The following is a 14,648-nucleotide window of genomic DNA, read 5'->3' on the forward strand; positions in this document are numbered from 1 at the left end:
ATAATGTTGTATCTCTCCACCCCCCTGCTGATGAAAGCTTTTGTTTGCTCTCTGCTAATGTGTAAAATAAAATAATGACATCAGTCCTTATCTGCCTGAAATGTCTATGGACGGGCTGTAATAGAAAGTAGGATAATAAATAATAAAGTACGGTATTAAAACCTTTTGCTAAACACTGCCCGAGGTGATTGTTCTCCTCACTCACCCCGCCCACTCCAAGATGCTGCTCACACACTGCTCTGTCGGCCCTCCTCCCCCCAACATAGCAACAGAATGTATTGCTATTTTTGAGGCTAGCGGCCCGTCAGCCCTGCTCACATGTAAAACCTTTAAAGTTCTTTCTCCGTCCTCTCATTCCACCACCAAGAACTGGTGAAGTTCTTTTACCAGCTTGGTCGAATACCTCTTCAGCCCTCCTCTGGCAGCCTTTGGACGTACTTGTGCCCCTGAGTATTTCCATAGAAAAGCAGATCCATACTGTGCTTGTGCGAGTCCTGACCTGTGCATGTGCAGTGCAGAAGCTCCTGTCTCCGGATGGGGACACAAGTATTTTTGAAGCTTGCCGAGATGTGCCCAGAAGGTGAACATTTTCAACGGGGGTCAGCAGCGGAAGGAGAGAGGACCAGGAAGGCTCTAAGGGAACCAGAGCCTGCCCTCCCCATAGAAGATTGATTTTTTTTTCTTGCTTCTGCTTTAACCTCCTTGCCGGTCTAAAAGATCCGGCAAGGAGGCAGCGCCGCACTTTTTTTTTATTTTTTTTTTAAATCATGTAGCGAGCCCAGGGCTGAGTGGCGGCATCCCCCCACCCACTCCGATCGCCTTCGGCGATCAGAGTATGCAGGAAATCCCGTTGAGAACGGGATTTCCTGCAGGGCTTCCCCGGTCGCCATGGCGACGGGGCGGGATGACACGTCGGGACGTCACAGGGAATCCCGATCCGCCCCTCAGCGCTGCCTGGCACTGATTGGCCAGGCTGCGCAGGGGTCTGGGGCGGGGGGGGTGGCGCGGCGGCCGGCGGGTAGCAGCGAATCTGCGGCGAGCGGCGGCGATCGCGTACTACACGCAGCTAGCAAAGTGCTAGCTGCGTGTAGTAAAAAAACAATTATGCAAATCGGCCCAGCGGGGCCTGAGAAATCCTCCTGCGCAGGTTACCCTGGGATGAGCTCGGGATAACCGGCAAGGAGGTTAAAGAGTAACTGTCGGGCATAAAATAAAAAATCAATTCTTTATTTTTATCTGGTAAACAAGTAATAAGGATGCTAATCAGGCAATCCAAAAGTTAAAATCACTATTACTTTTCTTGTTGATACATTATCATTCCCCAGTTTACATGACTTATTTGGTACACAGAAAATTTGGTACACAAAAGAGAAGTTACAGGGCATGCTGGGTTGTCTTTTTTTGCTTCTCTACTTCCCCTCAGACTTAATTAATTCAGCCTGATTGGCTGAAGCCTAATTCCCTCCTGTTTTCCCCTCCCACACCTCTGTTCCTCTCTGGCCAAAATTTCTCAGGCTGAAACAACGCACTTTCTATAATGAAGGGCGGGAAAATCAGGCAGAGGAGACTAAGGGCGGATATTACATCACGACTGGCTTCAAAATAGCCACAATAAATATGGAAACTGTCTAGAATAGGATTCTCTACTTTTCCTTTATAAAATTCACAGGAATCATAACGTGGACAAAAAAAACAAAAACAAATATGTAAGTAGATAAATACTTGCTCTACTTACATAACATATGTATTGCACATACATATGTTATGTAAGTAGAGCAAGTATTTATCTACTTATATATTTGGTTTTTTTTCCTGAGATAGTATGGTTGACAGCTCCTCTTTAAAGGGATACTGTAGGGGGTCAAGGGAAAATGAGTTGAAGTTACCCGGGGCTTCTAATGGTCCCCCGCAGACGTCCTGTGCCCGTGCAGCCACTCCCCAATGCTCCAGCCCCGCCTCCGGTTCACTTCTGGAATTTCATACTTTAAAGTCTGAAAACCACTGCGCCTGCGTTGCCGTGTCCTCACTCCCGCTTATGGCACCAGGAGCATACTGCGCAAGCCCAGTACGGTCTGTGCCTGCGCCGTGCCCTCCTGGTAACATCAGGGGAAGCGAGGACCCGGCAACTCAGGCGCAGTGGTTTTCAGACTTTAAAGTCTGAAATTCCAGAAGTGAACCGGGGGCGGGGCCAGAGCATCGGTGAGTGGCTGCACGGGCACAGGACCATTAGAAGCCCCGGGTAACTTCAACTCATTTTCCCCCAACCCCCCTACAGTATCCCTTTAAGTAGTTCTATAGCAAACAAAGCAGAGAAAAGTAGGGGAGACTGTTGCATGAATATACACAGAAATATACATATACTCCCATACCCGCACCTACACACACTCACACACACACACACACACACACACACACACACACACACACACACACACACACACACCTACACACACTCACACACGCACACACACGCACCCACCCATACACACACACACACACCCTTACGCCCACACACACACACCCTTACGCTCACACACACACACCGTTACGCTCACACACACACACAAACACCCATATACACTACACGCACACATTAACACTCTCTTACACACACGTTAATAAATTGCAAAAGTCTTATAAACAAAGAAGATAATGTATTTAAAAAAATAAGCATATCCTTACATGGAGAGATACGTATAATATGTATACATGTATAAAGAGCTTTCAACTAAAAGCTGTAAAAATTGTGAAAAACAGTTGAGTTGAGGGAAGAGGAAAGGAGAGAAGACAGAGGGAGGGATGGGGAGATGGGGAGGGGGGCAGGGAGGAGGGGAAGGAAGCAGGGAGGAGGGGAGGACCAAGCTTTACTCTTGTTTTTGTTTTGTTTTTGTCTTTTCACTAGTGAAATGTATTCAGGGCTGCCAATACACCCTAACGGAAATAAATTCACTGAAGTGAACCGAACTGGAGGAAATGGGGTGAGTGAAGTAGATAGATAGATAGATGGATGATGATGGAAAGATAGATGGATGATGATGGATAGATAGATAGATAGATAGATAGATAGATAGATAGATAGATAGATAGATAGATAGATCTTTAGGATCAGTGGTAAAATTTGTCTTAGAATCATTCACCACCGCCATCTCCTCCTCCACAATCACCACCATCGCCTCCTCCTCCATAATCTCCGCCTCCTCCATCAAAATCTCCTCCTACTGCCCAGTATAATCCTCCTGCGAAGGCCCAGCCATCATCACTGGAACTGTAGCTGGACGATACTTTCTGTAAGCAGTAAGTCTGTAAAGTAGAGAAACACACAACTAGGGTCAGCTGATTGTTGTCTTACCCATTTTTGTTTTCAAACAAGTTAGTACACCAAGTCTACCATTTTATCTAGTATACAGTGGTGTGAAAAACTATTTGCCCCCTTCCTGATTTCTTATTCTTTTGCATGTTTGTCACACTTAAATGTTTCTGCTCATCAAAAACCGTTAACTATTAGTCAAAGATAACATAACTGAACACAAAATGCAGTTTTAAATAATGGTTTTTATTTTTTAGTGAGAAAAAAAACCTCCAAATCTACATGGCCCTGTGTGAAAAAGTGATTGCCCCCCTTGTTAAAAAATAACTTAACTGTGGTTTATCAAACCTGAGTTCAATTTCTGTAGTCACCCCCAGGCCGGATTACTGCCACACCTGTTTCAATCAAGAAATCACTTAAATAGGAGCTATCTGACACAGAGAAGTAGACCAAAAGCACCTCAAAAGCTAGACATCATGCCAAGATCCAAAGAAATTCAGGAACAAATGAGAACAAAGGACTGTAATTGAGATCTATCAGTCTGGTAAAGGTTATAAAGCCATTTCTAAAGCTTTGGGACTCCAGCGAACCACAGTGAGAGCCATTATCCACAAATGGCAAAAACATGGAACAGTGATGAACCTTCCCAGGAGTGGCTGGCCGACCAAAATTACCCCAAGAGCACAGAGAAAACTCATCCGAGAGGCCACAAAAGACCCCAGGACAACATCTAAAGAACTGCAGGCCTCACTTGCCTCAATTAAGGTCAATGTTCACGACTCCACCATAAGAAAGAGACTGGGCAAAAACGGTCTGCATGGCAGATATCCAAGGCTCAAACCACTTTTAAGCAAAAAGAACATTAAGGCTCGTCTAAATTTTGCTAAAAAAAACATCTCAATGATTGGCAAGACTTTTGGGAAAATACCTTGTGGACCGCCGAGACAAAAGTTGAACTTTTTGGAAGGTGCGTGTCCCGTTACATCTGGCGTAGAAGTAACACAGCATTTCAGCAAAAGAACATCATACCAACAGTAAAATATGGTGGTGGTAGTGTGATGGTCTGGGGTTGTTTTGCTGCTTCAGGACCTGGAAGGCTTGCTGTGATAGATGGAACCATGAATTCTACTGTCTACCAAAAAATCCTGAAGGAGAATGTCCGGCCATCTGTTCGTCAACTCAAGCTGAAGCGATCTTGGGTGCTGCAGCAGGACAATGACCCAAAACACACCAGAAAATCCACCTCTGAATGGCTGAAGAAAAACAAAATGAAGACTTTGGAGTGGCCTAGTCAAAGTCCCTGACCTGAATCCTATTGGGATGTTGTGGCATGACCTTAAAAAGGCGGTTCATGCTAGAAAACCCTCAAATAAAGCTGAATTACAACAATTCTGCAAAGATGAGTGGGCCAAAATTCCTCCAGAGCGCTGTAAAAGGCTCGTTGCAAGTTATCGCAAACGCTTGATTGCAGTTATTGCTGCTAAGGGTGGCCCAACCAGTTATTAGGTTCAGGGGGCAATTTCTTTTTCACACAGGGCCATGTAGGTTTTGAGTTATTTTTCTCACTAAATAATAAAAATCATCATTTAAAACTGCATTTTGTGTTCAATTATGTTATCTTTGACTAATAGTTAATGGTTTTTGATGAGCAGAAACATTTAAGTGTGACAGACATGCAAAAGAATAAGAAATCAGGAAGGGGGCAAATAGTTTTTCACACCACTGTATGTTTGTACAGTCACACGCAGAGAAAGGGGTTCTGGGTGCTCAGGCCTTTTTCTATTTTCAATACATGTGCCCCTGCAACTGTGCAAAGGAAGCTCCGCCCCTGGAAGTCCCCTCCTCCACCCAAAAGTAGCCCCACCCCCTGTCATGAAAAACAAAAGTTTGCTTTCCTAAAACAGAAAGAATTTGCGATAATTCAGGTTGGAGTGAGCTTGAGATGTCTCCCAGGCACCACTGCTGAATATATGCAAATTAACCATTGTACCCTTAGAAGCTAAACACACCTCCAGAACCGCTGGAATGCAATGATGTGTCAGCTTGTTAATATGTACAGAGCCATAATAATCCAACATGCATACAGACTGTTTCGGATTGTTTGATTCTCATCAGTGCATGGCATGGATTAATTTGGCTCTATGGAGTAGGGCTTGTAAATCCGAGAGGCACAGACTAACCAGCAAGCTCATGGTGACCCAGAACTCGTTGGGGTGTGTAAGGGACTACAATGGTCCTAAAAGCCCCCTTACTAAGATGTTAAGAAAAACAAAAGTTTGCTTTCCTAAAACAGAAAGAATTTGCGATAATTCAGGTTGGAGTGAGCTTGAGATGTCTCCCAGGCACCACTGCTGAATATATGCAAATTAACCATTGTACCCTTAGAAGCTAAACACACCTCCAGAACCGCTGGAATGCAATGATGTGTCAGCTTGTTAATATGTACAGAGCCATAATAATCCAACATGCATACAGACTGTTTCGGATTGTTTGATTCTCATCAGTGCATGGCATGGATTAATTTGGCTCTATGGAGTAGGGCTTGTAAATCCGAGAGGCACAGACTAACCAGCAAGCTCATGGTGACCCAGAACTCGTTGGGGTGTGTAAGGGACTACAATGGTCCTAAAAGCCCCCTTACTAAGATGTTAAGAAAAACAAAAGTTTGCTTTCCTAAAACAGAAAGAATTTGCGATAATTCAGGTTGGAGTGAGCTCGAGATGTCTCCCAGGCACCACTGCTGAATATATGCAAATTAACCATTAACTAGAGTGACCATACGTCCCAGATTACCTGGGACGGGTCCCAGATTCGGGGTCCCCTGTCCCAGGCTGGCTTGGGTCCCAGGAAAAGTCCCACTTTTAGATGCAGGACGTCCCAGCTGCGGGAGTATGTGACATCAGTGTTCCGTCCTCGGCCCCCCGCCGCCCTGCTCTGCCCTGCTGCTACTGCTCCCCTCCCTCCCTGTCTTCTGCCTGCATTGAATTGGCTAACAACTGGATTCCCGCCGCAGTCTGCCCCGCCCCCCGCTGTTTAAAGGGAACCTAAACTGTTTAAAGTAGAGTGACCAGACGTCCCGGATTGCCCGGGACACGTCCCGGATTCGGGGTCCGCTGTCCCAGGCTTAATGAGGTCCCGGGAAACGTCCCGCTTTGAGCAGCGGGACGTCCCGGCCTCGGGACTCTGGCCACTCTCTCCTCAATGAACTGGCAGTGGCGTCTATAGACGCCGTGCCAGTTCATTGCCCGCAGCCCCGCTCCAGCCTCCTCTTCCGGTGTCTGTTTCCGACACCAGCAGGCGAGCAGGGCTACGGCAAGATGGCTGCCGGAGCCCTGTACTGGAGACCTATTTGTGTCACTAGTACAGGGCTTCGGGCGCCATCTTGCCGTAGCCCTGTCAGCGCGGGAGACCAGAGCAGGAGGAACAAGACGGTCCCGGGACGGAGCAGCGCGCCAGAGGCCGGACACTTCTGCCAGGTGAGTAAATGCTTTCTTTTCCAGGTGAAATGTTTGCCCGCATTGTTTCTTTTCTGGTGAAATGTTTGCCCGCATTGTTTCTTTTCCAGGTGAAATGTTTGCCCGCATTGTTTCTTTTCCAGGTGAAATGTTTGCCCGCATTGTTTCTTTTCCAGGTGAAATGTTTGCCCGCATTGTTTCTTTTCTGGTGAAATGTTTGCCCGCATTGTTTCTTTTCCAGGTGAAATGTTTGCCCGCATTGTTTCTTTTCCAGGTGAAATGTTTGCCCGCATTGTTTCTTTTCCGGTGAAATGTTTGCCCGCATTGTTTCTTTTCTGGCGAAATGTTTGCCCGCAGTGCGTTTCTTTTCTGGCGAAATGTTTGCCCGCATTGCGTTTCTTTTCTGGTGAAATGTTTGGCCGCAGTGCGTTTCTTTTCTGGTGAAATGTTTGCCTGCAGTGCGTTTCTTTTCTGGCGAAATGTTTACCCGCATTGCGTTTCTTTTCTGGCGAAATGTTTGCCCGCAGTGCGTTTCTTTTCTGGTGAAATGTTTACCCGCATTGCGTTTCTTTTCTGGCGAAATGTTTGCCCGCAGTGCGTTTCTTTTCTGGCGAAATGTTTGCCCGCATTGCGTTTCTTTTCTGGTGAAATGTTTGGCCGCAGTGCGTTTCTTTTCTGGTGAAATGTTTGCCCGCATTGCGTTTATTTTGTACTGACATGTTGCCCGCATTGCGTTTATTTTATACTGACATGTTTGCCCGCATTGCATTTATTTTATACTGACATGTTGCCTATTGCGTTTATTTTCTGGTGTCCGGGGTAACTGTTACTGCATTTATTATTTAATGGTCATAGATGGCTATGTTTGCTGCTTTGTGGTTACGGTATACTATTAGCATCACACAGTTTCTGCACACCCATGATACAAAGTCTCATTTGTCCACATCATGGCGTAAACACTGCTTTCTTATGCCTCGCTGTTACATCATTACGTTAGCTCCGCCCATACAATGTCATGGCCACGCCCATTTTTTCGGCGCGCAGCCCCCCTCCCCCAGTCTTCGCCACTGCGCGCTCCTCACTCCTTCCCACTTTTCGCCGCGGCGCGCTGTGCGCGCCGCCCCCCCCCCCCCCCCCCCCCCCTCCCCGTCCCAGGTTGGACCCACAAAAATATGGTCACTCTACATTAACCAAATTAAGCAAATTAAGCAAATTAACCCCTGTCATGAGGAAGCCCTGCCCCCCCCCCCCAACCCTCCAGACACTCGGAGAGGGGAGGTGAGCTGGAGCAGGGAGCATGATGCACAGATTAAGCCGTGAGTACAGAGCAGGGTTATGTAAGAGGGTGGAGAAGAGGGCTGTTGCAGAAATAATGGAGTAGCAAGGCTGCCAGGAGGAAGCTCCGCCCACCACCTGGGAGCCTATAAGATTGTATTGGGCCTTCCTCACTTAAAGAGGAACTCCAGTGAAAATAATGTAATAAAAAAAAGTGCTTAATATTTACAATAATTATGTATAAATGATTTAGTTTGCTCATTGTAAAATCTTTCCGTCCCTGATTTACATTCGGACATTTATCACATGGTGACATCTATACTGCTGGCAGGCGATGTCAGTGTAAGGAGATGCTGCTTGCTTTTTTTTGGCAGTTGGAAATAGCTGTAAACAGTTGTTATTTCCCACAATGCAACAAGGCTCCCACAGTGTGATGTCAGTACCTCAGTGCTGTGAGGCGCTGACATCACACTGTGGGAGGGGTTTCACCACAATATCAGCCATACAGATGCCCCTGATGATCCGTTTGTGAAAAGGAAAAGATTTATCATGGTAAAGGGGGTATCAGCTAGTGATTGGGATGACGTTCAATCCTTGGTTACAGTTTCTCTTTCACCCCTTTCCCCAGCAGCACCCACTGCAGCGGGGGATTTTGGGCACTGTCATATGTCCGCTGAGCGCCGTGCGTCGAAACCACCTGCTTCAGCAATGGCTGCCTAATAATGCTGTGTAGGAGGCTGGGAGGAGAAACAAAGTTTGCCTGTTATTAGTAATGATTTGTAATTTTTTGTGTCATTTTTCCCAATTACATCATATGTAATTACGATTTGAAAATCCAATTAATTTTGTGTAACCCATTTGTAATTTGGCGTAATTTTCTTGTAATTTTTCCGTAATTCCATGCCAATTTAGTGGTCAATAGCAAAGCCCCTATAAAGGCTATCCTAACCAAAATTGTTATGTATGTTAAGGGGAATAGTGGGAATAAGTAAAAAAAATAGTTTTTGAGAATATTGATTTTCAAAATGCAAAGGAAAATTGTTTTTAAACTCAGGAAAATTACAGTTTAAAGACCATTTTTCTTTGCATTTTCAAAATCAGTTACCTCAATATCTACAAGGTACTTTTGAAAAAAAAAATTTACATTTTAAAAAACTTTTTTTGCATTTTCAAAATCAATTATCTCAAAAACTACAAGGCATTTTGCAAAAGTTATTTTTTTGACTTATTCCCACTTTTCCACTTAACCTACGTAAGTATGGGGGCATTGCTATTAACCACTAAATTCGGCAAAAAATTACGCACATATTACATAAAATGACAGTTCAACTATAAAGGTGCCTCCCTGATGACACAAGATTGCGAGACCAGTCGGGAAGGAGACAGGCGGCACCTTAATTGTCTCTTTAGTTGTTGACTAGCACATACGCGCAAATTCATATCCTTTTATGGTTTACATATATGGTTTTTAAAATCAACGGTTTACATTTAGAGTTGCTGTTTGCTGTTTTTCACATTAACCTTCTGCTTACTCACTTTGATTGAGGGACTGCAGGTTGTGTGGATCCCCGGTGGACTGTGGCCCATGAGGGACAAACCCAGGATTTTGAAGAGGGATATTCCTGAAAGGTCTTCCTCAGCCACACACAATACAGTATAATAATATGGTAGGACATCATGCTGGGTACATGTCCGATCTGCTCCCGATGGACAACGGGATCAATCAGGAGCAGTTTGGATACAGATAATAATGAGGACAGCCGACATTGCTAATGAATGGGGAAAGTGAAGCATTCACCCAGCAGGGCACAGGGCTGTTCTCATACCTGACTCTGTTAAGTTCTCCAGAGTTGCTCCATGCTCTGTACACACACTGCTGCTCCATCCAAAGTCAACTTTAGGCATAGGCTTGAGAGGCGCCAGCTTCTGAGCGCAGAGCACTGAGGGTGTGGGCACAGAGCAGCAAGGGTGCATTCTCCCAGCAGCACAGAACACTCACCCAGTGGCGTACCTAGGGCGTTTGACACCCAGTGCTGGTTATTATAAGACACCCCCCCCCTACCACCCCCCCCCTCCCAAACCCCCCTGCCCCAGGAGCGAGTGTGGCATACTAAGCGCACCACGGTGGGTAATGCCAGGTATGGGTGCTCCCTGTATAGTAAAGTGGGCAGCATTTCACCAGAAATCGTAAAGTGTGCAGCATTTCACCAGAAATCGTAAAGTGGGCAGCATTTTACCAGAAATTAACTTAAAGAGAGCAGCATTTCGCCATAAAATAATCGTAAAGAGAGCAGCATTTCACCAGAAATCGTAAAGTGGGCAGCATTTCACCAGAAAATAAACGTAAAGTGGGCAGCATTTCACCAGAAAATAATCTTAAAGAGAGCAGCATTTCACCATAAAATAATTGTAAAGAGAGCAGCATTTCACCATAAAATAATTGTAAAGAGAGTAGCCTTTCACCAGAAAATAATCGTAAAGTGGGCAGCATTTAACCAGAAATTGTAACGTGGGCAGCATTTCACTATAAATTAACGTAAAGAGAGCAGCATTTCGCCATAAAATAATCATAAAGAGAGCAGCATTTCACCAGAAATCGTAAAGTGGGCAGCATTTCACCAGAAAATAAACGTAAAGTGGGCAGCATTTCACCATAAAATAATTGTAAAGAGAGCAGCATTTCACCAGAAAATAATTGTAAAGAGAGCAGCATTTCACCAGAAAATAATCGTAAAGTGGGCAGCATTTCACTATAAAATAATCGTAAAGTGGGCAGCATTTCACCATAAAATAATCATAAAGAGAGCAGCATTTCACCTGAAATCGCAAAGTGGGCAGCATTTCACCATAAAATAATCGTAAAGAGAGCAGCATTTCACCATAAAATAACCGTAAGGAGAGCAGCATTTCACCAGAAATCGTAAAGTGGGCAGCATTTCACTAGAAATCGTAAAGTGGGCAGCATTTCACCAACAAATAATCGTTATGTGGGCAGCATTCACCAGAAAATAATCGCTATGTGCACCACATTCACCAGAAAATAATCGTTATGTCCGCAGCATTCACCAGAAAATAATCGTTATGTGGGCAGCATTCACCAGAAAAGAATAGTTATGTGCGCAGCATTCACTAGAAAATGATAGTTATGTGCGCATCATTGACCAGAAAATAATCGTTATGTGCGCAGCATTCACCAGAAAATAATCATTATGTGGGCAACAGTCACCAGAAAATAATCCTGTAAAAAAAAGAAATTCACTCACCTGGCCAGCCTCTGACACGGGGAGCTCCCCGACGATCCTCCTGCAGCCAGTGAGTGTAAATCTCCCGCGCTGACAGGCAGGGCTACGGGAAGATGGCGCCCAAAGCCCTGTACTGGAGACACAAATAGTCTCCAGTGCAGTGCTTCGGCAGCCATCTTCCCATAGCCCTGCTCTGCCTCCGGGAGGCAGTCCCCGCAGTGGGCTGCGGGGAGATGAACCGGGCGCAGGTGGGCAGCGGCGGGGGAGAGAGGCAGAAGGAGGGGACCCAGGTGAGGGAGGGGGATCTGTCCCCCCTCCCCGCCGCTGTCTCCCACCCCTCCTTCTAGCGCTGGTCTTCCCCTTCCATGGGGGGTCGTGGCGACACCCCCTTGGGTGTCAGTCACCCGGGGTGCCACGCGCCCCTGCGCCCAATGGTAGCCACTGCTCTCACCTCTTCAGGTTCCCTAGCTGCATCTCCAGCTTCTCCTGCAAAGCACTGCTTAGCTTTGTGCATGTAGCTGGTGACTCAACAGTATGTGCTGACGAGTCACATGATGAGAGATGTCAGCTGCAGCCATGAAGACCAGATGCTAAGCAACGTTGAGAAAACGATGAAGATGTGGCGCAGGAACCTGGAGAGGTAAGAGTTCTCCCCTCAGCTTGCAACTCAGGCTACCTTTAATGAGGGAGAAAGGCTGACTATCTATGAGGGGGAGGGGCATAAGGCTACCTATACTGAGGGGAAAGCTGGCTACCTATGTTGGGATTTCTGGGTACCTATACTAGCTATGGGGGTGGGGGAGGGGGTCAGAGAGGAATCGGGCTTGGAGAGGGTGGAGCTGACTATCTATACTGGGTGTAGATCTGGCTACCTATACTGGGGGAGGGGGAGCTGACTACCTATATTAAAGGGGCATCAGGCTACCTATACTGCAGGGGAAGCTGGCTACCTAGACTTGGGGAGGTGGCTGATTAGGCTACCTATACTTATGGGTGCATCTGGCTACGTATACTGGGGAGGAAGCTGGCTGGCAATACTGGAAAAATTACATAACCTATACTGGAGGGGCAGATGGTTAACTATACTAGTGAGGAATCAGGCTATCTATACTGGGGGTTAATCTGACCACCTATACTGGTGAAGAAGCTGGCTATGTATACGGGGGGAGGGGGGGGGGGCAAATTAGCTATCTATACTGAAGGGGAAGATGGCTAGGCTACCTACACTGCCGTGGGGGGCGGGGGGCTGATCAGGCCACCTATGCTTAGGGTTGCATCAGGCTAGCCATACTGGGGAGGAAGATGGATAGCTATAGTGGGGGGGGGGAGAGGGGGTGTCAGGCAAAACATATTGGGGATTGCATCAGGCTACCTATAATCATAGCTCCCAACTGTCTCTCTTTTGGAGAGACAGTCCCTCTTTGGGAGACTTGTCCCTCTTTCCTCCTCATTTGTCCCTCTTTCAGGACTTTCAGGACTAAATATATATTTATCTACTAAAAAATGTGTTTGATTGACTCTAAACTGTATTCCCATCCTTTAACCACTTCGCACCCAGACCTTGTTTTCCCCTTATTGACCAGAGCAGTTTTGACGCTTTAGCGGTGTCCCTTTTTAATCTGCCATAACTTTATCCCTACTCACGACACCTAAATGATCTAGGTATCGTTTTTTTCAGGACAAACTAGACTTTCATTGGCGGGTATTTTGTCCCGATAATTTTTTTTTTCTGCGCATTTTAGCGGGAAAAAAGAGGAGAAAATGTTAAAATTGCATTATTTCTCAGGTTTTCTTCAATTCTAGTAAAAAATACAAAGTGCTACAGTAGGTAAAAGACATGCCATCAGTATTAAGTCCCCCAAGGATAGATAGCCAGATGTGTGCCCAGTATCAGACCCCCCCCAGTATAAGCCAGATGTGCCCCCAATATCAGCCCCCCAGTATAGCCAGATATGCCCCTGCATTTGCGACCCCCCCACATATATTTATACAGCTGCGTATCACAAATAAGCACCCCTCATTATAGCCAGATGTGTCCCCAGGATCAGTGTTCCCCATTATAGCCAGATGTGTCCCCAGGATTAGCGCCCCCACCCCATTATTGCATATGTGCCCCCCAGCATTAAGTTATGTCCCTCAGGACCATCAGATGTGCCCCATCCCCACCCCATTACCCTGATGGGCCCCAATAATAATTTCAAAACCCCCCCTTCAGATTTTAAACCCCCACCCTCTGTTATGGGCAGCCTGATGTGCCCCCCCCTTATCACGATGCCCCCCCCCCCCAGATCGTAAAAAAAACGCCCCTGCAAGATGAATATCTCACCTTACCTGGTTCCTGCGATCATCCTGCAGCTCCAGCCTCCATTCTCCGCTCTTCACTCAGCCCTGTGACGCTGAATATCCGGGTCCCGGCTTGATGACGTCATCAAGCCGGGACCCGGATATTCAGCGTCACAGGGCTGAGTGCACCGCGGAGAATGGAGGCTGGAGCTGCAGGATGATCGCAGGAACCAGTTCAGGTAAGATATTCATCTTGCAGGGGTGTTTTTTTTACGATCTGGCCACGGAGGGGGAAAGATGAATGATCACGCTGTTTGCTACAGCGGTGATCATTCATCCGCGGGGGGGTCACTAATTGGCTACAAGGGAACATGTTCCCTTTTGCCAATTAGTAAGGCAGCTGACAGTGCCGGGGGGTGCGCTCTGAAGCGCACCTGTCCCTGCACAACAGCGCTGCAAGCAGGTCAGTATATCTACGTGGCTGTGGCTTGGAGGGTGCCACAGCTGACGTAGATATACTGTAGTGGAGGGGAAAGTGGTTAAATTGATATATTACTAATGTTAAAAATGTTACTATGAAGGAAAATGAACCAGGATAGAAAGGACCAGTGTGGTATAAATTATAAAACAACATATTTTTCTTATGAAATCTTTATGGTATGCGTGACTAGGGTTGTGACGGGGCGTGGTGAGGGGTCTGGCAGGGGCGTGGCTTAAGTGTCCCTCTTTCTCATCTCAAAAAGCTGGGAGGTATGCCTATAATGGTGAGAAAGCTGGCTACCTATAGTCTTGGGACAGCTCCATGGTTGCCCACTCACCATATAGAGGAAGGCAGCCAGGATGACGGCTTTCAGTGTGGCCTCCATGTCCATCGGGAAGTGGAAGATGACTTGGGAAGAGTCTCCTTCCTTCTCCTTAGTGATGGAAGCCACAGGGTGGGACCCGTCTATGCTGAGGATCTGAGAGGGGTGACAGAATATTCCATTATATCATAGAACAGGGGATCTCAAAATACCATCTCTTTGTTTGTGGCACTAATAAATGACATCTAAACAAGAGAAAACTGAAGGCTGCTGTTCTGCTGGA

At 46.4% G+C, this 14,648-nt stretch overlaps 1 protein-coding gene across 2 annotated transcripts in view; it reads right to left on the minus strand.

Annotated features, from left to right (window-relative positions):
* Window positions 1-2,717: 2,717 nt before the first annotated feature.
* The window catches only part of LOC137560895 (phospholipid scramblase 1-like), a 41,198-nt gene continuing 29,267 nt past the window's right edge, over window positions 2,718-14,648 (minus strand). The window contains exons 7-8 of one of the 2 annotated variants that reach the window (XM_068272054.1): window positions 14,381-14,521; window positions 2,718-3,300 (exon numbers count right to left, since the gene is read on the minus strand). In XM_068272054.1, the coding sequence (XP_068128155.1) occupies window positions 3,130-3,300; window positions 14,381-14,521 (312 nt within the window). In that variant the 3' untranslated portion in view covers window positions 2,718-3,129. The remainder of the gene's footprint in view (window positions 3,301-14,380; window positions 14,522-14,648) is intronic. The other variant, XM_068272055.1, reaches the window with a different exon arrangement.

Source organism: Hyperolius riggenbachi, chromosome 3 (genome assembly GCF_040937935.1).
Source record: "Hyperolius riggenbachi isolate aHypRig1 chromosome 3, aHypRig1.pri, whole genome shotgun sequence".
Lineage (NCBI taxonomy): Eukaryota > Metazoa > Chordata > Amphibia > Anura > Hyperoliidae > Hyperolius > Hyperolius riggenbachi.